Genomic DNA, 27,256 nt, shown 5'->3' with positions numbered 1-27,256 from the left:
ACGCTACCCCAAATATTATCCTTTCACTGTAATCAATAAAGTTATTAATGAGATATTTTACATTCTTTTTTTTTTCTTTCAGGCAAGGTCTTTGGAACCTGGTGTGCATTTTACCCTTACAGCGCATCATGATTGAACTTCCGGTGTTTCGATCGCTCCCCAGTGCATATGGTTGGTGGCTCCTGAGAGGGACAATGCAACTTTACAGGATGAATTTTGGGCACAAGGGATCATCCCCTTTTTTTTCCATGTCTCTCCAGGTTTCTGCTCCAGGGGGAACTCCCCCAGTTTCTCTCCTCTCATTTCTGGTTACTAAACCTTTCCCTCTGAAGACTCTGAAGTCCCTTGATGGGCACCAGAGTATTGGGAGGCCAATACTGAGCAACCAAGGATGGAGGGAATCCTCAGAGAGAAAGAGAGAGGGACCCCAACCTGGAGCTGGTCCCCTGCCCACCGCCCCCTGAACTCTTCTCTGCTTTCCCCAGGGTCTGCTCACTTCAGGTCCTGGAGTTGGCTTCTGCTGCCCGCTGGGAGACGGAAGAACATAGTAAAAGATCGCACCCTTGAAAGACCCACACAGGGTCTGAGGTCCTTTTTTTTTTTTTAATCAGAAGAGAATGAACCAAATTACAAAGCAGGGATGCACAGCTCCAGGTACAGGGCTCTGAACTGTCTGAACTAAGTCAATGTGAAAACTACCTCTGGGCATTCAGTTTCTGGGCTCATACTTGAGATGAATGAATGAATCAGTCGCTGACTTTTGATGAGCTCTGCCCTTGGGGCTTCACGATGGGTCCTTGAATTCTGTGTCACAGGGACAGTAATGCAGGGTTCAGTGAAACTTCAACAGCATCGCTTTTCCCTTCAGAAGAGGCAAGCTGTCCCCTCTCCCCCTCCCGAAACTCAATGGATTGATAAACTTGTAGCAATCAAGGTGTTCATTCCCCAGGGCAAGTGAGTCGATCCCCTCAATGTCCTGGTGACTGGCTCTCTGAATCACCCAGAATTATCACATGAGCCTGGTGAAGCCCCTTCATGAGAAAAATGGTGACACAAAGAAGTCCCAGGAGTCTTTCCGGTAATGGGAAAGGGCTGCGGAACCAGAGGTGCCAGGATAATTTACAGACTCCAAAGGGAAGGCAGCCAGGTCTCAAGAAGCACAGAAAGCAGGGCAGTCTCAGGACTCTAGCAGCAGGAGGCAATGGCTCTGCCTTCAGGATGACGGGATACAAATGAATTCGCCTTTGCGTCCCAAGTCCTGAGTCACATTTCCGGGAGAGTGCTGTGATGGCCAACGTGAGTCACATAACACATAACCATCAGCTTCACTGACAGTCCTACCAGGGCCCCAGTGATGGGAGGGACCATCCAAGTGTGTGGGAATGCAGCTCTACTCCCTTCAGGAGCCGTGGTTTGTCGTAGAAGTGTTTCTCAAACCTGTGGACAGGGACACCCCTTGGCTCAGTTTGGGGCAGAGTTGGTCAAAGACCTTGAGCCAATCCTTCTAGATAGCCTCCTATCCTCCCTTCACCTCACCCTCCCACCACACCCCTCTTAAAACTGCTGAAGATGAAGTGAGGCAGAGAATTCTCAAAACTTCTTCATTTTTACCAAAAACTCATCCAGGATTAATCCACAATCACCAGAGCTGAGGAACTGGAAATAGGGTTTCAAGGAGCCTTTGTGTCATGACTCTAAAGTAGTCAGACACACAATTTTAGAAATAGAAGGGACCCTTGAGCTCACTGGTCCTCAGATTTTTTTTTAAAGATTTTATTTATTTATTTGTCAGAGAGTGTGCACACGCAGGGGGAGGGGCAGAGGCAGAGGGAGAAGCAGGCTCCCGGCTGACCAAGACTCGATCCCAGCACTCTGGGATCATGAGCTGAGCTGAAGGCAGACGCCCAACCAACCGACCCACCCAGGTGTCCCGGTCCTCAGATGCCTCTCAAGTTACATGTGTCATCTTTCAAACAAATATTCCAGGATGCCAGCATATAGGGGGAAAACAGAGGCATGCTTCTGGAAGGACATGATTGCAGTAGGGTAGGGGGCCAAGCACAGACCCCTCTCCCCAACCTCCCAGCAGCCCTCTTCCCTCAGAGGGAAACGCAACTCAGAAACTAGAGTCTCTCCTTACAGATGGACAGGCTTAGGCCAGACTGACCAGTGGGTCACGCAGCTAGTTAGTGGAAGCTAATGGGAAACGACAGAACTGGAATCTGTCTTCTCTCTACGAGTCAAGAGTTGAATGCTGAGTCCTGACCCCATCCTGCAAGGTGCCTGTCCTTCTTCCCCCATCTCCCTCATAGGCTCTCACCCAAAAAAACACGCTTGGTTCCCATCAGCCAAGCCTTGAAAATGACTCACAGGTGATAACAAAGACTAGCTGACGTTATTCCTTAAAATAGGGGTTACAGAAATGCTTCTGCAGCACATTCTCTTGCTTTGAGGACAATCAGCTGACCAACTGCCCCCAACACTCGCGGAGGTGAGCAGGCACCACTGGAATGGACAGTTGCTGGTGTAGGGGGAGGATTCAATCGGGAGCGCTCTCTTTTGTTCACACCAGAACTCAGAAATGTGTGGACGCTTGTGTTTTTATTATGCTTTGGATGCTGTCGGCTGCATTTTTTCAAAAGCTCCACCAGCAGCAGCATCTAGACTTTTTCCAAATGTAGACTCTGGGTCAATAGTCTAATTTTAGAAAACATTCCAACTCTGATGTTTGTATGTGTTGGCGATCTAGGCCAGCAGTTCTCAAAGTGTGGTTCATGGTGGCTAGGGATAACGAGAAATGTAAAATGATGTGGGGAGTAAAATATCTGGCAGGTCCGTCCCAAACCTACTGGATCAGGATTCCTGGGGTCAGGACCCAGGAATCTGTATTTTAACATGCCCTCCACATGCTGCTGGTCCACACGGTGATTTCAGAATCACTTATCTAAATCATTTTTTGAGAAAAAGACTAGAGAAATCACTGAAGTCCAATGTGCTTTTGAAGAATCAGGTTGCCAATCCATTTACAGAGATGCTAGAAATCCCACTAAAATCCAACTGTCTGTGTATTTGCCCAGCCTCAAATCCAGCATCCAAGTGGGTTTTTCAAGTTCATTGAGATATCTAGTTAATTAGCATTTAATTAAAAATACACTTCAACCTCAGATGTCAAAAACCTTCCCAAAAGTTATAGGTTTGCATTCCTTCCCGGTGCTAAGGCTGGCCTGGAGCACGGTGCTGAGTTTCTACAACTCTGTTCCTGGTCTTCCCATTGCCTCATCCTCTCTCCCTCTGCACACCTCCTGGTTCATACTCTGCCCTTCTGTTCTCCAGCTTTTCCACCCCTAACCCCTCCTGAACTCAGTCTTCCCTGTTCCCTTTCTTCGTCTGCTCCAGCTCTGAAAGTTCGGGAAGGTCATCTCCAGCCCCAGAGTTGTTATTATGCAAATGAAGCCTTGTCACGCGGAAAGCAAAGGCTTCTTGCCTTTTCCCCAAATGCCCTTGTTTCTTGCCCTTTCCCCGGATACAGTAAAGATACACAAATTACATGGGAAAGCACATATGGCAGCTTCAGGCACTTCTTAAAAAATTGTTTTTAAGTGAAAGCATTTGACTAGAACATACAGCATTTTAAAATTCTGGCGATTTTAAAGAAAAAAGGAGAGAAACCTTACAGCCTCCTTATAGTTTTCTTAATTAAGATAAGCAACACTGTGCATTATTGGGACAACTAACCTTATATACATAGATAGAAAATGAGTCCTAGAGGTTAGCCAAACCCAGATACTTAAAAGTCATCATGAATTCTTACTGCATCAAGTCTTAAAATCTGAATAACTTCAGCCATAGCATGTAAGTGGTATGTTGAGGAATTTATCTTATTTCAAAGTGCCTAGCAAAGAGTGGCTTGCTTTAGCGCTTTTTTTTTTTTTTTTTTTTGGCTGTTAGGAATACAAGAGCTCTGTTCTGAAGATGTAATGACTTGGGCAGTATTAACAGATGACAGTCTGGGGAAAGCAGCAGCAATCCCTCTTGTCCACATACACTGTGATATTTTCCAAGCACGGTTCAAAGACTGGGTCAGTGGTTTCTCCTGTACCCCATTTTTCATGGCCATACCTAGGGACGAATCCCTTCCACAAGAGCCAAGGAAAGGGGCTCTGACACTGAGCTGATAGTCAAAACCATGTTGATCTGATATAGGTAGACCCTCAAAGATCTGTCAACGAAAATCACAGACACGACCAGCCAACAAGATGTGAATGTACTCTTCCATTTCTATCTTCTCACACGACCACCTCCATGGACAGAGAACATCCTGGCCAACCCCTTGAGTTCCCCTGAGGCAAGGATTGGGTACATGTTCTTTATTCCAAGAAGTTCTGGAAGGGAGGAAGTGATCCAGGGAAAGGAACAAAGGCAATGAAGGTGTACAAGGGGCAGATTACCACTGTGGACGAGCACACCTCAGTAGTGCTGAGGATCTTTTAAGAGACTGCAGAACTCACCTCTGAACTGTTGCTATGAGTTGTGGGGCAGCTGGGCACCTACTCCCACCCCTCCGTGGCTGAGGTTTGCTCCTGGGGTGCTAATGCCCACACTTCCGGACTGTGCCTCCAGCAGACCACGCATGTTCCCATGGCCAGAGACATGTAGGAAGCCGCTAGTGTGTTCAGCATGTCTGTGTGACCTCAGAGGTAGCCCACGGGATAGGGATGGAGTGCCAATGTCAAGCGTGAAGCGCCATCTTGACCCCAAGACTCTGGCTTTGTGTCTGTCTCCTGAGAGACAGAGATTCCCCGACTCCCCTTGGGAGGCAGAGAATGAGTCAGGCGCACAAAGACTCCTGACTACATCTGCCAAGGGTGGGGTGTGGGGCTCAAAAGGCATTGACCCTCACCCAGCATGAGCCTCCTCACTGGCAACAGAGGGGCTGGGCGGGGTCGTTTCTGGGATGGAATAAATAACCACAAGACTGTGCCAAGGCTCCGGACTGGTGTGTGGCCATCATCACCTCCCTGCATCAAACGCTGTGCTCGTGATTTCTGCTACCACTGCGCACCACCTGTATTTTTAGTCACTCCATTATTTTTCTTCAAATTGATTTATTTTTACTTATATGCATTCAAAAAGGAACTTTTCGATGTCACCTGCTATCGAGAAGAGGTAATCATAAAAATAAATCCGCAGCTGTTAGAAAATCGTTCCTTCACGCACCACCGAAAATCCCCTCCCACTCCACCAGGGCCACGAATCCCACACTCTGGGGAAATGAAGCTGACATCCCTCACATAAAGTGCTCTGTAATAATAACTGTGACAGGCAAGTCACAGACACTGCATGTCATGCCATTCTTACTGTGAGCATCGACAGACATCCACTCCTTGGTGGATGTAACTGCTCTTACTTCAGCAACGGAAGAAGCCAAGGCTCAGAGAGATGAGGCAATTCACGCAAAGTCTCACAGATACTCGACAGCGGCATGAAGGGTCCTGTTATCAGGCTGCCCTCCCTTTTTGGACTGGACACTCGCTTGTGAGCAGAAGTGTCCTTCCTTCGTGCTGATGGCCTGCGCTGGTCCTGGCCCGAGCTGCTGGTAACATCTTTCGCCAGAACTTCTGTAACATTCTGATGTGATGGATACTCCAATTGCCCATGCTGTCTGTCCCAATACACACCAAAGGGAGGCCTTTCCCTTACCTGGCATTTTCTCTGATACCTTATTTTTCTACCCAAGAATATGTATTGCTTTTGTAATAAGAGAACAACAACAGAAGGCTGGAGCTCGTTTTTAAACCCAGTGTTATTTTCCACCAAAGCTAAAAAGAGGGTCCATACTCTTTCTCCCTCCCCTACGAAGAGTGCCCATAATGGGACTGCATGAGTGACAACGTTAGAAGTCCAGTGAGAGCCCCACTTGCAGTGAGGACAAATACTCACAAAGCAAAATGTGGCGGTGTTGGGAGGGGCTGAACTGACACCTAAGTGAGGGGTGTCACCAGCCACCTGTGTCTCTAAAAGCAGTGGTCTGTGGATAAGGTGGCGGCCCCATCTGGGAGCGGGGATCCCCACCCAGAACAAGAATGGGGATGACCTGTAAGTATCAGCAGAACAGCTGGGTGATGTCTGATGCTAACAACAACCAAATCCCAGCTCAACCTTTAACAGGGTTGGGGCCATCACAGTCCAACCCAATATAAGACCAATCATCAAGCCTGTGCACTGAGGGCTCTCCCAAGTTCACTCTCACCCCGAACCTTTGTGTTTCTTTCTGGGATGTTCACACGGTGGCTGGCCTGAGACAATCCCAGTTCCTGTTAGTTGACCTTGGTAATTATTGGCAGTACCTCCCTTCACACAGTCCTGGTTTAGGATACTCGTTTGCTCATACAAAGAAGGGCACAGAAGCATCACGTGGTTGGTAACACAGACAAAGCAAAATTCAGTTTCCCTGGGTTATGGTTCTAACTTTCCTACTGGTTAGCAGACTAATCCTAGACAGCAGAGGCTGGACAAAGCTAGGGACTGGCAAACACGCTGAGCCATCCCCGACTGTCTATAGTGGTTGCCTGGAGCTCCACGAGAAGAATCCTAAGGCCACATCTAGGCACAGCAGGGAAAGGTGCTGTGTTTGCTCCGTAATTCTGATGAGGAATTATGGGTGTGGAAGGGAGGGAGAGGGGAAACGGAGTCACAGGCCCTAAATAAGCAAAATTTCAGTGAAACCATCTCTCTGAGTCTTTCTGCTTGGACATTTGGATCTGAAGTGACAGCTATTTGCCATCCCTGGTTTCGTTCAACCTCTGAGATCCCAAATTATTCCATCTGGGAGTCGAGGTCCCCTGGCTGAAGCAGAAACTCCAATCAGTTAGGATGATGATGGAGCTTCTGAAGAAGGACATTCCCTGCAAAGGACAACCTCCAGGACTCTCCAGGAGAGTCTCCAGTCAGAAGGAAAGAATCCCAGGTACCTCCCCACCCCCCAGAGGGCTACTCTCCAGGCTCCAAGAAGGGAGAGCTTGAAGAGAAATGGAAATTTCTTCCTCTGTTCTCTGAGAGTTCTCCTGCACAAGAGCAATCTTGAAACTTTCAGCCAGCGGAGTGGAGACATCCTTGCTCCCAGCAACCACTGCCTAAAGCAAATTTCCTAAGTTTGGTGGGTTTGACACCAATACATCTGAATGGCACAACCACAGCCAGTCACCAGAATGCGGCCATGTTTGAAGAGCCTAGCACAACCCACGAAGCTTAACGCTCTAAGGTTCTCTCGCGAGACCTCGTGTGTTGTGGGAGAGGACAGGGTGTCTCAGGTGTGTGAGTTCACACAAAGGTGTAGTTGAAAATTATGAATCAAGAAAGAGAATGACAGAAAAAGAAATAGGTGAATCCTAAAGGACACAGAGAGGAGGTGTGTGCCAGGCATTTCAGCCACTAAGTTCCATTCTCAAACTCAAGTCCGGACTCAGACTCAAGTCCGTGCTCAGCTCACCTTGTTAAGCCGTTCCAGCATTTCTTTTAGGAGCAGCTGACACTCACATTCGTTTTCATACCTGCAAATGGGACACATAAGCAAACGTTGGACAGCTTCCGTGATTCCACATGTGATGAACACACAGTCAGCGTCAAGTTTCATCTGAGATGAGTACTATGCTGTCTCTTTAAGGAGAGGTCCCTAAGGTTAAAATAGTAGCTAATGCAGGGCACCTGGGTGGCTCAGTGGGTTAAGCCTCTGCCTTCCGCTCAGGTCAAGATCTCAGGGTTCTAGGATAGAGCCCCACATCGGGCTCTCTGCTCAGCAGGGAGCCTGCTTCCCCCTCTCTCTCTGCCTACTTGTGATTTCTCTCTCTGTCAAATAAATAAATAAAATCTTAAAAAAAAAAAATAGTAGCTAATGCACTGCGGAGCCCCCAGCTCCCCAACCTCTTACACAGCCTGGCCCACGCGCAGAGGGCTGCGGTGGCCACCGCACTGGGTAACTGGGAACGGTGAACGTGACAGGAGTCCCCCAGCCTGGAGGCCCTTCCCCCAATCCAGGCAGCTCAAGGTTGAAGGAACTGTGTCTTCACACACCCATAACCCAAGCACAGCAGTGGCACAGAGACTTCCCTGCATGACCTAACAACAAACACCCTTAATCTGAGATCGTTTGGGTTGCCTAAACGGTTGTATTTATGCGTGTGTCAGTTTTTCTGGATTATGCCATATAATCCTTACAAAACCCTGGAAGAGAGCAGTTATCATTGTTCTCCATGTGAAAGATAAGGAAAACGGCCCTTGACCTCCAGCAGCTGCTCCAAACACTTCTCCCTCACCTCTATGCCCTCACCCCTACACACCGAAGCCTTGCTCTGGGCCAGTGGGCAGGGTGGGCTGGACAGGCCAGTGTCTGTGCCCCTGGGGCAGTCCTCAACCTCTGACAGAAGGTGAGCGGGTACATAAATACCCCAGCTTCTTCGCCCTCAGCTAGGACAACTGAAGGGTTTCTCCATCTGGCAGGCTAGCTCCAGGAGGCCACGATGTTAACCTACTGGATAATGCACTCGGTGTTTTCTGCCTTCCCCTCCTGCCTCCCTTCCTCACTCCCCAAACTAGCTTCTTGAGGTCACCTTCCAAATAAGCTACTAGCCCTCAACCCCCTTGATCGGGCTCCGTTCCTAGAAGACTCCAAACTAAAAGAAAGGTGGAGTCAGGACTCACACTGGAATCTGACACCAAAAACTGTGCCCCTGACAGCCACACCACGCTGCCTAGGTAGAGCAGAGAGACCCCCAAATTTAAACATAAGCAAAATTGATAAAGCAACAGATGCTAGGAATGTGGGTAGCTTTCCTCCTAGTCATCTTCTTCCCTGGACTTATAGAAAATGATAGGGAGGGGCGCCTGGGTGGCTCAGTGGGTTAAGCCTCTGCCTTCAGCTCAGGTCATGATCTCAGGGTCCTGGGATCGAGCCCCATATCGGGCTCTCTGCTTGGCAGGGAGCCTGCTTCCTCCCCTCTCTGGCTGCTGCTCTGCCTACTTGTAATCTCTCTCTCTCTCTCTCTCTCTCTCTCTCTCTGTAAAACAGAAAAAAAAAAAAAAAAGAAAATGATAGGGATCAAGGAGGCAGAGAAACCCCAGAAAATATTCTGTTCAGAGAGTTTCCCTCTAGGGGAAGTTTTATCCCCTTAAGAAAGACAGGAGGCCCTTTCCCAAATGACTCTCCCCTTGTTCCCTGTAAGCAGTCCCCAATATCCATCCTGGCCTTCTTCCAGGAGTCAGAGTCCTTGCTGTTTGGTGGGCACAGGGCTGCCTAAAGAGGAAACTACATTTCCCTGCCTCCCTTGCAGCTGGGTGTGGCCATGTGACTAAGTCTTGACCAGTAGGATGTAAGCATAAGTCTGCTGGCAGTCTCCAAATATCTTTGATAGGAGATGATGTAGGTGTGTCCTTCTGTATCTTTTCCTCCATCCTGCACCTGAAACAGATGCTGCTTCCCTGAAGGGCAGGCAGAGCCTTCTGAGCCTCAGATACTACAGAGTGGCATGCTGAGCTGTAAAGCCACACCTGACACCAGAGAGAAATCCATCCTGAATAAGCCAATGTCACTTTGGAGTTTATGCCCTTTGTGGTTGAAACGAATCCTAATTAGCACTCAACCCAACCCACAGAGCAGAGCTTTCAGGGCCCTTGCACACCCCTGCCATGGGCTCAAATCAAGTACTGAAAGTGGTGCCCTGGTGCTGTATCCACAGAACAAGAGAGTCCTGACTTCAGGGAAGAACAGTTAGGAATATATGAACTGTGCACACTCCCAGCTCTAAAGCCACCGAAGACGCTCAGCTGTACCAGGAGGCAAAACGCATCGGTACAGGCTTCACACTTCCCACTGTCGCACTCAGCATTTTCTTTTGTGTGTGGCTCTAAAGGAGCCAGAAATTATTTTTTAATGGCTAGTTAGCTTTGAGAATAAAACTGTTAACAAAATCCAAATTTTCCCATTCTGCTTTCCTCCTAGAAACATCTAAAAATTTCTGTAGCTTAAAAACATGTTGGATAAATGCAGTAACATGTTATCGGGGGTAATTTTCATGCTGTAAATTCTAGATATTAAAAACAAGTGATTTTATTATAAAGACTTCACGATAAACTCATATATATATTCACACAAGTGCACATATATATGAATGCATAAAGTGAAAAAAACACTTTGGCTTCAATTATCTAATTGTTTTTTAGCAATGTGGACAATTGACTGTAGGCATCAATGTATTTTGGTAGTTCCGTTTGTTTTTATTTCATTCTGGTTTTATTTAGTCTTTGTCTGATGTGCTGGAAACCTGATTTTGAAATTATTCAACTATCCAAGTAGAGAATGGGCTTACCAAGACTGCATATACCTTCCCACTTCTGCATTATTTTCACCTGGCTTTGGCTAGCCATCAGCTCACCTCTGGGATGTAAAACCATACTTGGTGTGTGTGTACCCGTTCCTGTGGGTGGGTATGATTTTTATAATCATTTTCAAATCCCAATACCTCAGTCAGAATATCAAAGTATTTCCAAGGGGCAATGGAAGGGAACAGATTAATGAGAATTATTAAATCAATCACAGAGCCAGAAGGGAGACCTCCATGATGGACATCTAACTCAGAACCAAATGAAATCAGGAAAAGACCAGGAAAATTCAACATGGCCATTCCTTCAATGAGGGGCTCAAGGGAGTCATGACCACCCAGCCAAATCACAGCAGACTAGGGCCTCATGATTAGGTAAAGACCCTTGGGGATCCAGGGTTTCCTGCTGGCCCATGGAGCTGCCCTGGGTGTGTGAACCAGCATACGCTTCCCTTTGCTTTAGAAAACACGCATTTCATTTGAATGAGAACCTATCTTGGGTCTCGCTCTCCAAGAATCCAAGAATGGATCCTCTCCAAGACACAGTGTTCCAGAAAGTAGAGGGTGAGAAAACCCAGATTTAAGTCCGGCCACCCACTGGCCCTCCCGAAGCCTCAATTTTCCCATCAAGGGCTCTAACAGGTGGATTTCCAGATCCCTTCTTCCAGCTCCAAATCTGTTTCTATGGATCAAACCCCAAAACAGGACTGATAGGAATGAAATCAGCTAGGGCCACCTGGGTGGCTCAGTCAGTTAGGCATCTGCCCTCAGCTCAGGTCATGATCCCAGGGTTCTGGGATTGAGCTCTGCGTTCGGTGCCCTGCTCAGTGGGGAGCTTGCCTCTCCCTCTCCCTCTGCCCCTGCCCTTGCCCCTTTCTCTTCCCCTCCGCTCATGCTCTCTCTCTCTCAAATAAACAAATCCTAGAAAGAAAAGGAATGAAATCAATGAGCATGCTCTGATAAACATGCTCAGTACACTTTGTTGAATAACTTACCCACCATTCAGCTTAAGAATTGAGTCTGGGACTCAGACATACAGCACATTTGGAGAAGACCCTCCAGGTACCCTAGACCAGGGGTCCCCAAACCTGAGTTTTCACTGAAATTAGCAGTGAGCTCATAAAACTTAACATTTCTGGGCCTCTCCTGGGGTCCAGGATTGGGCCTGGACATTTGTATTTTTAAATTAATTTAACTTTTTAAGTTAAAATAACTTCTCAAGGAATAAATCTCTTCCATGGTTAGATGCATTTTTTAAATTACATTAAAAAAAACTTCCATTAAAAGTCTCCTCTGCTCCCATGCCCCAGTTCCCCTCCCTGGTCCTCCCCATGAAACCAGTCTCACTAGATTTTTGCACGCATCTGCTTGTGTTCTCTTTTTCCTTATGCAATAAAAAAGTGCATAAAAAAAAAAGAAGAGTTTCTCTCTCTTCTTTTTAAAGCAAATGACAGTAACACACTATTCCCTTGTTTTACAACTACATGGCATTCCATTGCATAAATGAAGCACAATTTGATAACCTATCTGCCTACAAAGAAGCATTTAGGTTCATTCCACATTTTTGCTATCTCAGATCACACTTCGATGTGGGCATGCCATTTTACACCTACTGGAGCATCTAAGAATGAATTCCTTGAAGTGCCCCTGCAGAATAAAAGAGCACGTGCATTTATAACCTGGGAGGATGGTGGCAAATTGCTGGCAAATTGCATCCTTTCTTCTTTTTAACAATTCCTCCAGTGATCTTATCATCTTACTCAGTCTGCTCTGGACCAAGGCTTCTGAAACTTCAAGCTTAACTCCATCTCTAACCATCTCCTGGGTGATGGCAATGTTGCTGGTCCACAGACCACACTTCAAGAAGCAAGATTCTGGAGGACATACACGTTGAAATAATGTCCAGGTATCAGCTATGATGCTGTAAAGATGATTAAGACTTCACACGCCCAGGACCTGAATTCCATCCCGGTGCAGCGATGCACTAGCTAAGTGAACTTGCCCCAGATTCTAACACTGTCTAAGCCTTTGTTTCCCCACCTGCAAAACAAATGCACACCCTCTATTCCAGGATAAGGCTGTGAGGATCAAATAACATGGATACATCTCAAAAACACTGTGCTGAGCAAAAGGATCCAGACATATTACAGCATATCTGTAAGATTCCACTTTTGTGAAATTCCAGAACACGCGAAATCAATCTATGATGACAGTAATCAGAACACTGGGTGCCTCCGGGTTTTTTGTGGGGGAGGGGTGCAAAGTGACTGGGAAAGGATAGCAGGGAACTTTCTGGGGCGATGGAAATACCCTGCTTGTTTGGATAGCTACATGGCTACATTGTCAAAACTCATTGAACCATGCACTTAACACTTGTGTATTTTTTTAGAAAAGATTTTATTTTTAAGTAATCTCTACGCCCAAGGTGGGGCCCGCATTTACAATCCCGAGATCAAGAGTGGCATGCTCTACCAATTGAGTCAGCCAGGCGCCCCCAAAACTGTGCATTTTATTGCATGTAAATTAGACCTAAATTTTAAAGCGTATTACAAGTAAATGATACCACTTCGGGCAAACTGCGAAGTGCCAAAGTGCGAAGGGAAGGGGTCCTAGGTAAGGGGGAGGCACCGCACCCGCGCTCTCTGCCGGGACGAAGTTCTGGGCCGCAAGGCGTCGGCCCACGCCGTGCCTCCGTTTCCCTCCACCCCCACCTCCACCCCTACCCCACGCCTCCTGAGCGCGCGGCCGCCGCTTACTTGCTGCGGAACTCGTCGAGCGCGCGCTGCGCCTCCGCGCCTTGGCGCTCCAGCCGCGTGCGCTCAGCCGCCAGGTCCCGGGTGCGCTGGCGGTTGCCCTCGACGTGGCGGGCCAGGGCGTCCTCTGGGCCGGCCAGCTCGCCCAGGCGCTGGAAGGCGTCCAGCTGCCGCCGGAGAACTGCGTGGCGCTGCTCGAGCGCGCGGGCCCGCTGGACGTGGGCGGCCACGCGGTCGCCGAGCCCCTGCAGCGCCGCCAGCCCCGGGGCGGCCGCCCGGCCCTCCACCAGGCTGTCGGGCTCGGCGGCGCGTGGCGCCTCTTCGGCGCGCTCGTACTGCTCTTTGCGGGTCTGGAAGACGTAGCTGCGCCGGTACATGGCTCCTGTGCAGGCGGGCGCGCGAAGCCGGCTCCCGGAGGCCGTGCGCCCAGGCGGCGGGCCGCTAAATAAACATCGGGGGGCCCCACCGGCACGCTGCTGGGACGTTCCAGAGCTGATCAGGGGTTGAGCTCAACACTGGGCCCAGCCCCTGGAAGAATAAAAGAGCAGCGGGCCTGCTTTTGTCCGCCGGCTTAGCAGACATTACAGCCCTGGGGGTTGGAAGGTTTATTCGGCAATGAGGTTTTTGTTCTGTGATTGTTAAAGCCGGTTGCTTTATGATTCAGTGGAGGGTCAGGAGGACAAGAGAGGCATGACTGCTTCCTCTGGGGATTATGAAGGAAGGCCAAGGGAGCTTGTTAAACTTGGATTGGCTCAAAAACCCAAGGACCTCTCGCTTTGTCTCCTCTCTTTTCGTCAAGGTCTCAGCTGCAGACCTTTTCAACAATACCATTTTTTCCTGTTTACTTAAGCAGTTCTTTTGCATAATCACAACATGACATTTAGGAAGCCTCCTTTTGTTAGGGGTTCTCAACCACGGATGCAAAAGAAATGGCCCATCTCAAAACTCTGATGGGTGCTGCAAGCAAGTTCTTACAAATACCTATGCATATTTGTGGGAAAACATTCTTTGTACAATAACTTAAGAAACAGATGCACAGTTATCATTATAATATTGCCCTTGTTCTCGTATGTCCTGACATCTTTTCTGGAGTTGGAGGAAAAATAGAGCCCTATCAGGATATCCACATAATTGATTCTTTGAACTAAAGAAAAAGTCCTTACAACCTTAAAGATTGAGGAAATTGGCCAACTCTCAATTACAGAATATGAAAGAGGTTTGGTTTTTTTTTTGCCACTGTGTTTCATTTTAGTTTGTATGACGGAAATAGCAAAGCTAGGCTTTAACAAAGTTAAAAGTTGTGGGTGTTGAAAGAAACTAATAGCATTTGATGTAAATGTTCCTAAGTATAAATATTTTGTCATATCTCCAATTTAAAAATTATCAAAAGAGCTGTTGTCGTAAAAATAAGGATTAGCAGTACCATATAAATAACAAGTATATAGATTGTACGGGATTATGTAATTATACTAAAAATTAAAGTCATAGTTATCAAAGATCAAAAAATGACACAGATCTTTGATGGGTTTAATTTCTCCAAAAAGACTGTAAGATAATGGAATGAATTCAGTCTACAATGAATCCAAGGTAAGGTCCAAAGCTGTGGTAATGGTATGATTGTTGTCCTATTTTCTTTTAAAAATAGATTTGAGGGGCGCCTGGGTGGCTCAGTGGGTTAAAGTCCCTGCCTCCGGCTCGAGTCATGATCCCAGGGTCCTGGGATGGAGCCCGGCATCAGCTCTCTGCTCAGCAGGGAGGCTGCTTCTTCCTCTCTCCCTGCCTGCTTCTCTGCCTACTTGTGATCTCCATCTGTCAAATAAATAAATAAATCTTTAAAAAAATAGATTTGAAAATAGATTTTATGGCCAAATCAAGGAGAGCCACATGAGTATTTTTTGCAGATACACATATATCGTGCTGATGGTGTAGTGAATTGGTGTCAGGCTTCTTAGAGAGCAAAACCAAAGCAGAACAGAGGTTATAAAAGCATTCATTTCCTTTGACATCGTGTATCAGTCAACTATTGCTACAGAACAAAATGACCCCAAAACTAAGTGGCCTACAAGAAGAAATATCTAGCAATAGACTCCCAGGTCTGCAAGTCATCAGGATACCTTCTCCTTCAAGCTCCAGGCCTTCTAATCAGCTGGGACAGCTCTGCTCCAAATGCCTCTCACCCTCCTAGAACTAGCAATGACAAAAGGCCAAGAGTGAGCCCCCCCCCATCTCCTTCCAAGCCTTTGTTTTCATCGTGTCCACTAACAACACCCCATTTGTCAAAGCAAATCCCATGGCTACAGCCAAAGTCAAGGGTCAGGGAAGAGGCATGGCCTACCCCAAGGCCATGGCAAGGGTATGGGTATGTAACTATCACACTGGAGTGAAGAATTGGGACCAGCAACCCAGTCTACCACACATAGTAATCCCATTTGAAAAACAGATATCCCAGGAACATAACAAAGGAAAAAATATTATTTCAGTGATCCAATGGAACAAACAGAAAATATCAACTCACAAAGCATAGTCTCAGGGAGATAAATATTGAGCAAGGTCAAGTCCCTACCTTCAAGGAGCAGGGAGACAAATTCCTGCTCAACTAATTAAGACACAAGGCAATCTGAAGTTAAGTTCTAAAATAGAGATCTTACCAAAATGCTGTGGTTGAACCTAAGAATCAGCAGTAACTAGTTTGGATATATAGAGAAGCTAGAATTTCAGACAGAGCAGCATAAACAAGGCGTGAGAACAACTGGTGTGAGGTGAGTGGAGTGAGCCATGTGCTCCCTGAATATAGTGAGCTTGAGCTGCCTGGTGAGAAGGCTCCCAAAAAGGAAAGTTCAAAGGAAGGGCTGGGCTTCCCATTAGTTGCAGTAGATGGAACATGGACATCATCTCCACTCCTTTACCCCAGCCCTACCAAAAATGGCAGCAAAGAATTTATTTTTAGATTAAAACTCCACAAAAATAAGGAAGAAAAGATCACAGTGGACAGGATGTGCCAACAAATTTTCAGAAGGCTAAACAGAGAGATTAGTGGCAATTGACATAGCAGAGTGAAGAAAGCTGAAACCTATATGCCACAGAGGAGACTGGGAAAGAAAAACAAGCTAGTTCAAGCAACAGACACTTAGGAATTGGATGTACCAGATGCAGCAGAAGCCGGGTTGGGGGACAGAGTGAAGTGTAGAGCTGAAAAACCAGAGGGTTAGCCCTCTGGGTATAAGGAACAGTTAGAATTTCAAGTCTCCTACCCCATTCCTGCACAGCTAGGCAACTACCCCACCTCCTGTATGACAGGAGACAGGGAGTTATTCTCTGGTGAATCTGAAGAAGAGAGGTCTTGAGTTCACGAGTTCACGGTCACCAGCTAAGGACAAGAGAAGATCATACCGGAAAAAAAGGTGTTAAAGGAGCAGATGTCTCCATTTACCATTTCACTTCCAGGGAGCTGGTCACTGGGCATATATTTCCTCAAGCAGGAGATTTGGGATTATTCTGTGGAGAAACTGAGTGACTTCAGAGAAAAAGATCACCAGATATTGAATTTAGAATGTTGACTGTTTGGCTTTTGTTCTGAACATGGAATACGGTTGTATGGTCCAAGGTAATTCGAACCCAACCCACAGATCATCAGACTAAGGCCTGTTTTATCTTATTGTTTATTTATTTATTTGTCAGAGAGAATGAGAGGGAGTGTTAGGCAGAGGGAAAAGCAAGCTCCCCACTGAGCAAGAAGCCTGATGTAGGACTCCATCCCAGGACACTGGGATCAACAACCCAAGCCAAAGTCTGATGATTAACCCGACTGAGACACCCAGGCATCCCAGACTAAGACCTACTTTATAGTGAACTTTTACTTGTTACAACATAGTATTTTTTAAAATTTCTATTTTATTTATTTGACAGGGATCACAAGTAGTCAGAGAGGCAAGCGGTGGGGGGGGGGGGGGGGAGGAGCAGGCTCCCTGCTGAGCAGAGAAACAATGTGGGGCTCCATCCCAGGACCCCGAAATCATGACCTGAGCCAAAGGCAGAGGCTTAACCCACTAAGCCACCCAGGCGCCCCACAGCATAGTATTTTTAAGTCTCTCTCTCTCACTTAGATTTTTGTTTTTGAAAGTTAGTATTTCTCTCCAAAAGTATAGATTCTCTGGGTTTGTATTGTCCTGTATCATTGCAATTGCATTGTCCTGTATCAGCGCAATGGTACTATCAAGATATCCTGCTCCTATCTATTGATACTATTAAAAATGTAAATATTTCTTTTTTTTAAGATTTTATTTATTTATTTCAGAGAGAGAGAGATCCCAAGTAAGCATAGAGGCAGGCAGAGAGAGAAGGGGAAGCAGGCTCCCTGTTGAACAGAGAGCCCGATGTGGGGCTCAATCCCAGGACCCTGAGACCATGACCTGAGCCAAAGGCAGAGGTTTAACCCACTGAGCCACCCAGGTGCCCCAAAAATATAAATATTTCTTATTGGAATTTTACTGTAAGTATTAGGGATTTCCTCTCCTATGAGAAAAGAAAATAAGTTGGTGTAGCTTTAGTTGGTAGTAGTAGTAGTAGTTGGTGACTTTAGAACTTGCTGTTTGACTCCTACTTTTTATTTTATTTTTAAAGATTTTATCTATTTATTTATTTGACAGAGACAGCGAGAGAAAGAGTGCACAAGCAGGGGGAGCAGCCAAGGGAAAGGGAGAAGCAGTTTCTCCACTGAGCAGGGAGCCAGATGTGGGGCTCGATGCCAGGACCCTGGGATCATGACCTGAGCTGCAGGCAGACACTTAATGACTGAGCCACCCAGGCACCCCGACTCCTACTTTTTAACTGGCCATAAAATACGATAACCACAACTGGATTTCTCCTCTCCTCGGTTATTTTAGTTTGAGTTCCCCCAAAGGAGAGCCTAAAATGAGTTCAAGTGTAAGTAGCTTATTTGGAAGGTGATTCCAGGAAGCACCTGTAGGGGGGGTAAGAGGGAGATGCAGAAAGCAAAGTAGGGTTTGTGTTAACAAGCAGGTCACCAAGGTGGGGAAATACTCTGGGAGGGAGCTCAGAACAGGCATCTCAGAGCTACCCACCCTAAGGTGAAAGAGCTGGAGATTTACCCACCAAATCCCATGGGCTGGGCACCGGGCACTCCTGGCCTGCCACAGACTGGGATGGCCTGATGAACCTCTGTGGGAAAAAGCTCTAGCTGCTGGCAGTGGGAAGATGCACCCAAGCACAGAAGTGCCTGGGTGCTCTGGGATGTAATCAGGGCGTCAATAGCAGCTCCTCGAACAGTCCCCCTTTAAATGAACAGCAGTGCCCGCTGCTCTTACCGGACCCCTGTATGATTCCTACCTTTCCTGGACTCACTTTTTCCCATTGAAACAGAGATAGAAACAGATAGGAATCTATACATTATACACTTCTACAGGCTTCACAGAAGAAACAAATTACCCATATATGCTAACACTATCCTACTTGTTAAAATCAATAGAAACTAAAAATCTGTTACATTCATTCTGCTTTTGTTTTATAAACATTTGGGGGATATTTTGCATAAATTTGCCTTTTGATCAAGATCATAAATACCATCTTTTATAGGTTCAACTTAAGTTATATAATCGTTATCTTCACTCTAGTGACTTTTATGTGTCTATCATGCCAACATGGTTGGTGGGAGTCTCAGTCACAGACTTCTTTGTCCTTCTAATGCTCTTGAAAGCATCCTTGGTTTCTAGAAATGAGATATTCAAGAGACATAGTCTGCTTTTTTCATGCCCCAACCCATAGAATCAACTTCCATCAAAGAAGTTCTGTTTTCTTTAGCTAAGGAACTGATTTTGAGGGCACTACCTGGGCACTAGGGATGCATATACAAGTTGGTGGTAGGTAAGTGTCCTGTGCTCTTGCTGCCGTGTAGCCACTTTTCAAAGAAATGGAGAGCTGGGGCACCTGGATGCTTCAGTCAGTGAGGCATCTGACTCTTGATCTCACCTCAGGTCTTGATCTCAGGGTCATGAGTCTGCGCTCTGCGTTGGGTTCCACCCTGGGCATAGAGCCTACTTAAAATTAAAAAATAACAGATTAAAAATGTAAGATATGAGGATAGATCTGGAGAGTTCTCATCACAAAGAAAAAAACAATTTTTTGTAACAATACGGAATGATGGATCTTAACTAAACTTACTGTGGTAATCATTTCACAGTGTGTGTAAGGTTATCATGTTGTACACCTTAAATTACACAGTGTCGTATGTCAATTGTATCTCACTAAAACCGGAAAGAATTAAAACTGAACAAATCAAAGGGATGGGACTAGTATATATATGAATTTATGCCAGTTATCGAAATCTATTGATTTACTATACTCTACTTTTTTAATATTTTGTGGCTTCATTGGCTATGAAGGTTATCTTCTAGTCTAAATCTCCAAGGGAAAAAATGAAACTGACAAATTAACTGATGCATTTTAGTATGCAGAAATGAGGTGTTTTGTTTTTTTTTTTAAGATTTTGTTTATTTGACAGAGAAACAGCGAGAGAGGAAACACAAGTAGGGGAAGTGGGAGAGAGAGAAGCAGGCTTCCCGCTGAGCAGGGAACCCAATGCCAGGCTCGATCCCAGGACCCTGGGATTTTGACCTGAGCTGAAGGCAGACACTTAACAACTGAGCCACCCAGGCGCCCCACAGAAATGAGCTTTAAAGGAAGTTATGTATTTCTCTTAAAAAGTTTGAGGAGGTTAATGACAAGAGTCTAGACAAATAAGCAAACAAAAAACAAAGCAATTAATAACTCTAGGAAAAATAAAAAATTGAGGAGGGAATGCAACATAAGTAAAGTATCCTATTTGACTCAGTGAAAAAAACATGTATACACAGTCTTATTGATGAAACACTTGTTATTGATCTAAAACTTCTGATATAAATAATTAGAAGAATGGGGAGGTGGTGAGAAGGGTATATGTGTAAGAAGATTCATCATCTTTCATAGGGGAAAAAGGTAATACATAAAACCTATAATTGATAAACCAAGAAATAACAGGATGAGCTTATTAAAGAATACAGAATTATAGAATATTTAATATAGATTTAAATACCAGGGGTTGAAAATGTACATACCTTTAACATATAACTTACCACTTTGTACTTTGTGCTTACCCTTCATTACGTCAGCTCAAGTCCTCCTCTCCTGCTAGCATTGTGAGCTACTTAAAAGCAGGTGGCATGTGTGAGTCACCCTATCTCCCAGCACTTGGTTGGTGCCTGGAACATAGTAGGGGTTCAGATTGTTTCAGTGAATTTAATGGGAAAGTGCAGAGGGATAGAGTAGAGCAGAGAGGGGAGGAATAGGACAGAAGGCAACCCTTTTTCATTATAAAAATTAAACTTTGTAGTATTACTAGACTTTAAAAATATGTTTCTATATTAGTTTGATTAAAAATATTAAAATTAGGGGCACCTGGGTCACTCAGTAGGTTAAGCCTCTGCCTTAGGTTCAGGTCATGATCTCAGGGTGCTGGGATGGAGCCCTGCATTGAACTCTCTGCTCAGCAGGGAGACTGCTTCTCCCTCTCCCACTTCCCCTCCCTACTCCCCCCCCCCCACCCCCCCCCCCCCCGCCTACTTGTGATCTTTGTCTGTTAAACAAATAAATAAAATCTTTAAAAAATATATTAAAATTAAAAACTTTTTTTTTTTTTTGGTTGGTGATTCACCCCATATAGTCTAGTTTCTATTGGAATAACAATCTCCTAGTCTGAGGGGCTTAAAACAACAAGGTTTATTTATCCCTTATGGTACATGCTTATCCAAGGAAAGTCCACTAGGACCTCTGCCTCATCTTCTCTCATCCTCTCTCCCAGGCTATCAGAGCTGCCACCATCTGAAACATTGCGGGTCATACAGAGGAAAAGGGGAAGCAAACTGTGGCTTGTAAACTTTCCACCCCATCCCAACAAACAGGCAAAAGTAAGTCATAGAACCCCACCTAGCATCAAGTACTCTAAGAAATGCAATCCTGCCATGTGCCTGGAAGGAGCAAGAGTGAGCATATTTGTCAACATTCCTCATAACTACCCCACTGGTGGGAGATTATTCAGTAGGAATGGAGATCATATGCATGAGAAAGAAACCATTGCTGAATGAATTTGTTAATTCAAGAGATTTTCGGGATAGATTCCACAGGGCTTGATGAATGATCATATATGGAAGAGGTATACTGCATGCAGCTGAATGGCACTAGTCTGGGTCTGGGGCTGGGAAACCGGTATCATGAGCGCCAGAAAGCCCTGAGGTTAGGTTCTGGTCCCACCACTTTGGCAAGTGACTTAACCAATCAGGTTCTAGCCTGGACACTGTAAAATGGAAATAATCACTTACGTAAAAAGGGTCATCATACTTTCCCGCTTACCTGAGATGATCCATGTTTATGCGTCTGTCTCAGTGCAAAAATAAGCAGCACCCTCTTTTACTCTCAAGAGTTTCTTGGTTTGTCTGGGGCTACAGCCTCTCTTATTCTGGCCTTCATGACCCATCGAGCCTGAATCTAACCATAAGGAAATATCCACACAAATCCAAAATAAGAAACATTATACTAATAAAATAGAAGACGATAATATTCTTTCAAAATGCTAATATCACAAAAAAAAAGAAAAAGAGAGGGGGTGCCTGGGTGGCTCAGTCGGTAGGCCTCTGCTTTTGGCTTAGGTCATGATCCCAGGGTCCCGGGGTTGAGCCCCGTGTCAGGCTCCCTGCTCAGTGGGAAGCCTGCTTCTTCCTCTTTCACTCCCCCTGCTTATGTTCCTCTCTCGCTGTGTCTCTCTCTCTGTCAAATAAATAAATAAAATCTTAAAAAAAAAAAAAAGATTCCAAAAGGCATGAGATGTAAAAATATAACCAGAAACAAAACTATAAAAATGTACGGAGACAGAGAGAGAAAGGAAATGAGATGAAATAGTCACAAGGGGCCCATCATAGTAAAGGACATATGGGTATTGTATTATTGCAACTTTTCTGAGAAAGCTTGAACTTACTTTCCAAAACATTTATGAAAAGTGTGATCATCTTATATGTTAAGCATTTTGCGGTATAGGCATTTAATAAATAGTAGGTGCCATATATATGCATAACAGAAAAGTTGGGGGGGCTCCTGCGTGGCTCAGTAGGTTATATGGCTACCTTCAGCTCAGGTCATGATCCCAGGGTCCTGGAATCGAGTCCTGCATCGGGCTCTCTGCTCAGTAGAGAGCCTGCTTCTCTCTCTCTCTCCCTCTGCCTCTGTCCCTCCTGTTCATGCTCTCTCTCTCAAATAAATAAGAGCTTTAAAAAGAGAGAGAGAGAGAGAGAGAAGGGGACAGAGAGGAAGATGGTTTAGCCAACAGTACAGCAAATAACAGGTGAAAATGGTCTATAACTATCAAACAATTTAATCACATGGAAAATGCGATGATATAAATGAAAATGTTTATAACAGACATGAAGGGGAGCAGGAAGACAAAAGACCAGATGCCTATACAAAACAACATGTAAAAACATACATACATATATAATCCAGTATTCGTGTCATGCATCGAGTTTTATGTTCATTGCTTCTTCTTATTTCCATTTAAAGTTATTTAAATATATAGCTCTTCTTAAATTTTTTAATTAACATTTTTATTCACTGAACAACTCTTTTAAAAGCCTGAGTAAAACAGGCATAGATACTTGCCTTTTAGCCAATTTCATACCCTCCAGTTCTGAGCTTTTCTTCCAGTTTGGACACAACCTCTGTTTACTCTGGGCTTTTTCCAGACAGGAAGGGTAGTGGAAAGCAGTCTGTGAATGCTGGGTCTCTGCTGTTTTCTAGTTGCATGGCCTTGAATAATTCAGTAAACCTGCTTTCTAGAACGATGGACTTAGAAGACTCTCTAAGATCTCCCTCCTGCTTGTTAGGGGCCTCTATCATTCACGTTTTGGTCCTGATCCCCAGGGCCTCGGAATGAGACTATATTTGGAGAGAGGGCCTTTAAAGAGGTAAATAAGGTAAAATGAGGTCATACGAGTGGGCCCTAATCCAATGTGACTGGTGTCCTTATAAGAAGAGTAGATTAGGACACAGACACACACCGAGGGAAGACACGCCCGGACCCAGGAAGATGGTGGCCATCTATGAGCCAAGGAGAGAGGCCTCGGGAGAAGTATTCTGCCAACACTTCCATCTCAGACTTCTAGACTCCAGAGCTGTGAGAAAATAAATCTCTGCTGTTTAAACCGCCCAGTCCGTGCTGCTTTGTTACGGCCGACCCAGCAAACTGATAAGACTGCTCTAACATTCTGATGATCTGCTTGCTCTCCTTTTATAGGCCATCCTTTCCCCAGGGTATATAACCGTCCGCCACAAGAGGGCCATGCTGCCCTAAGAGTGAACACTCTGCCCACTCCCACCACCATCCCTTGTTCCCCCCACCTCCAGGGCAGTTGCTGATCACAGAGGGGCAGATGGAGGCCCAGATGCACAGCTTGAAGGCTTCCCACAAAACTGGATCAACTCAAAACACAAGCCATCCTGGAAAGGTTCATTTCAAGTAGGGTGGCCAGCAACCCCGAGGGAAAGGGGAGACAGACCCCTGGTTCCCAACCCGCTGCTCCCTTAGACCAGCTGTCAGCCCCCGGTCTCTAATGAATGCTTAGCTGCACTGTAAGTGATGAGTCTGTGTGAAGAGTGATTACAGGTGGAGAAACACTCGGAAGCAAGGCTCCCTCTCCAACTGCACACGCGTGGGAAAATAAAGTCATGGATTCAAAGGCAGGAGGGCACTAAGCACCAGCCTGCTTTTCTTAAGGTCCAACCCAGAAACTGAGGCAAGTGTCTGTTGGACGACGGATGTGTTCCTTGCATTTTTTTGATGGATGGGCACCAACACAAGGCATGACAAATAAACTGCAGTCCAGGATCCTGAATAGGATTCCAAGTTAGAAAAGAAAAGGGAAAAAAAGCTATAAAGGAATATAAGTGTGATGACTGATGAAATTTAGGTATGGAATATGAATCAGATAATAATCTAAGCATTAAAATGCCCGTTTTGGGTAATTATACTATGGTGTACAAGAAAATGACCTTTGTTCTTGGGAAATGCATGCTAGGTTAAGGAATAATGAGGCGCAATGTCCAATTTACAGTCATCTGATCAGAAAACATCAATATATATGCCTATATCATGCACACACATATATAAATAAATACACAGAATAATAAAGCAAATACAGAAAAATGTAAATAATTAGTGGGTTTGGGTAACGGGTATATGGAAATATCCCTGTACTTTTCCAGCAACGTTTCTATAAATTTGAAATTATAACAAAAGAAAAACCACCCCCCCCATCCTAAACACTTCTGGGAAAACTGCTGAGAATAGATGTTTCTTAATGATAGCAAGAAAGCGCAAAAATGCTCCTTTGATCTACCAGAGGTTCTCAGCAATCAGGATTTCACTGATGATTATGGTAGGGTTTAACACCACTAATAATGAAGGGCTTTTGAAACGTATCTGGACTTTTCTTCTCTGAGCACCAGACAATGGAGCACAACCTTGACATGTCCTAGAGACATTGTTATACCTACTCATCCATCATCACTCTGGTTACGCATGAGAAGTGGCCATGAACTCAGGGATGCAGAAATGAGTCATTGTCCCAGCAGGCACCATCCTGAGGACCAAATTTGGAGAAGTCTCTTTCACCGTTATGATTTCTTACAGATTTAAATCTAGTCATGCTACTCGTATTTCTGCTTGGTGCTTCTCTTTAAGATATTATTAAACAAGACCTACCACCACTCCTAAAGCTGAGTCAGCCTCCATCTGAACCACAGCCCCTTTTCTTCTGGGACTAAATTGTCAAGTAGTTTGATGTATCATCAAGTCACAGTTGGCCAATTGGCATTCCCCCGTGCCCTAAAAGAAGAATGTTCCAGACTCTGGGTGTACACTTAGGAAATGGATACCAAGGAATTAGGTACCCATATCCATGAAGGCATTTCTGATAAAAATATACATGCAATATATATGCAGATTTAAATATACATCTGGTATGTCATGTTTATAGGGTAGTACGGACTTCCTATAGTTATAAGCGGAACTGAATAAGCTATTTCACAAGAGAAGAAGTTCTACCTTCCCAAGTTCGCCAACTTCTTACTTTGAGCTGAAATTGGGAGGGATGATATTCCAAGCTGTTTAATCCACTATTTTCACATTCTGCACACAGTTTCAAGGTAAGGGAGTCTAAGGCCATATATGTTAAGCCCTAACCCTGAACTTGATGCGGAAAGAGAAGGCTGGCTGAAGACAAGCATAAGTGGACACCTTGCAACCTCCCCGCACCCCCTCTCCTGGGTGGGACAAGCAGGACATTCTTCTAAGAATCTCCCAAGGACCTCAATGTGAACTCCTTGCTAGAGGAGAAAAACAACCTTAACCTGACAATGGTAAGGCCGCCATTATCTTATAGGTGCTCTTTAGCATATGAAAGGTCTTTTAAAACCTCCCTTTTTCCTTACCTCCCCCAACCCCATAGTATATAATCAGCTACTCCTCACAAGGGGGGTGGGCAGTGGGGAAACAGCTCTTTCTGACCACAGGTCCTGTCCCTGTGCTTTAATAAGCCACCATTTTGCACCAAAGACGGCTCAACAATTTTTTCTTGGCCTTTGGCTTGGAACCCTAAGGTTGTCTTTCCTACATCAGACTTCAAGACTTAAATTTCATGTGAAGTTTTCCCATGAAATTTGTAACGATAGCCAGTTTGAGTAAGATTGCCATGATTTGGCAGCCATATGAGTCTGACCAATATTCAAGTAACTAGCTATTGCAACTATCTGACTTAATTAGTTCATTTGGAAAAGGACTATAATGGTATGAATATTATCCTACTACTTCATTCTACTTCTTCCTACCACTTGCTCATGGTTGATACCTATGGACTCCCACCCCTTTATCTACTATTTTTGTCTTCTGACTTTTCTTCTCACCCAGGAGATACCATCCTTTTCATTTGTCTGTGCCTCTTGGTTTGGATACCAATATCTTCCTTGTTCCCTTGCAGGAGGAACAATAGAAATGACCGCTGGGGCCCCCGCCATCTTCCAGTCCCTCCCCCCCCCCCTTCCTTAACCCTTGACTCTCCCGTCAAAAGGATGTATGCCCAGGTCACGTCTCCATAGGTAACCCGATACCTATGCAGGAGACAGAAGTATCAGGACCCCCCACCCCATACCCTCCGACCACCAAATACCCTACCATATATGGATGTGAGCTCATGCCCTGCCCTGGCCGGATAAAAGACCCCTCCCAACTCCCTCCCAGTGCGACTTCCCCGACTTGGAACCTCGCCTACCTTGAAACCTCGCCCACCTCCTCCTGGCGTGACTTTCCTGGCTCCCCTTCTCCTGAGCCCTGATACTTCGCCAGAGAGTGCCTTTAATAAATCTTGCCTTGTTACTACCTCGCCTGGTGTCTTATTTATCTCACCTATAAAACTTTACACTTTGCACCCTCCACCCATCAGCATATTAATTTATGAAGATGACCATTGAGAAAGGTCTTCAGTTCTACATATCCGAACCACCCCCCACCACCCAATAGGCTTAGCCAAGATGCCCTCCTGGCTAAGGCCCCACCTCCTCACTACCCCAGCAGACGGGCTCCTATGATTGCTCTAACAAGCCTGGAGCTCTCCTCTCAAGGCCGGACAGATGTCACTGCTGTTCATTCTGCCAGTGGCCTCCCTCCACATAGGATCGGTCCCTAGATCCATCCTCTGTCCTTCCTCAGGCTGCTGAAAACTCTAAAAGGCAAGCCCTTCCCAGATGGCATCACCTGCCTCCCGTGCCCCACGGTTTCCTGCAGGGTTTGGCTAATGGGGGTCAGTGTAATGAGATCAGACAGACTCCCTTCCTGCTTCCCTCTCCCCTCTAAGCAAAATCACCCCTTCCTGGTATCTCTTGCTCCTTTTGGCCTGGGGTAGTAAGAGCTTCCTGCTGTTGCTAGTTCTGGGCCTTCCACCATGCTTTGCGGATTCCCTTAACCCTGTTCACAACTCCGGAAGTTGTCCCTTCATTAAATTCTCTACAGTTGAACTCTTTGTTTGGACCATTTATTTC

At 45.6% G+C, this 27,256-nt stretch overlaps 1 protein-coding gene across 1 annotated transcript in view; it reads right to left on the bottom strand.

Annotated features, from left to right (window-relative positions):
• Window positions 1–21,705, bottom strand: part of BFSP1 (beaded filament structural protein 1) — a 48,970-nt gene extending 27,265 nt beyond the window's left edge. The window contains exons 1-5 of the mRNA XM_045981366.1: window positions 21,527–21,705; window positions 20,254–20,379; window positions 19,112–19,179; window positions 13,130–13,567; window positions 7,490–7,550 (exon numbers count right to left, since the gene is read on the bottom strand). Coding sequence (XP_045837322.1) covers window positions 7,490–7,550; window positions 13,130–13,503 — 435 coding nt within the window. The 5' untranslated portion in view covers window positions 13,504–13,567; window positions 19,112–19,179; window positions 20,254–20,379; window positions 21,527–21,705. The remainder of the gene's footprint in view (window positions 1–7,489; window positions 7,551–13,129; window positions 13,568–19,111; window positions 19,180–20,253; window positions 20,380–21,526) is intronic.
• Window positions 21,706–27,256: the final 5,551 nt, after the last annotated feature.

This window comes from Meles meles, chromosome 16, assembly GCF_922984935.1.
Source record: "Meles meles chromosome 16, mMelMel3.1 paternal haplotype, whole genome shotgun sequence".
In the NCBI taxonomy this organism is placed as follows: Eukaryota; Metazoa; Chordata; class Mammalia; order Carnivora; family Mustelidae; genus Meles; species Meles meles.
The sequence above is the reverse complement of the archived record's forward strand: the minus strand, read 5'-3'. Positions and strand labels throughout refer to the sequence as shown.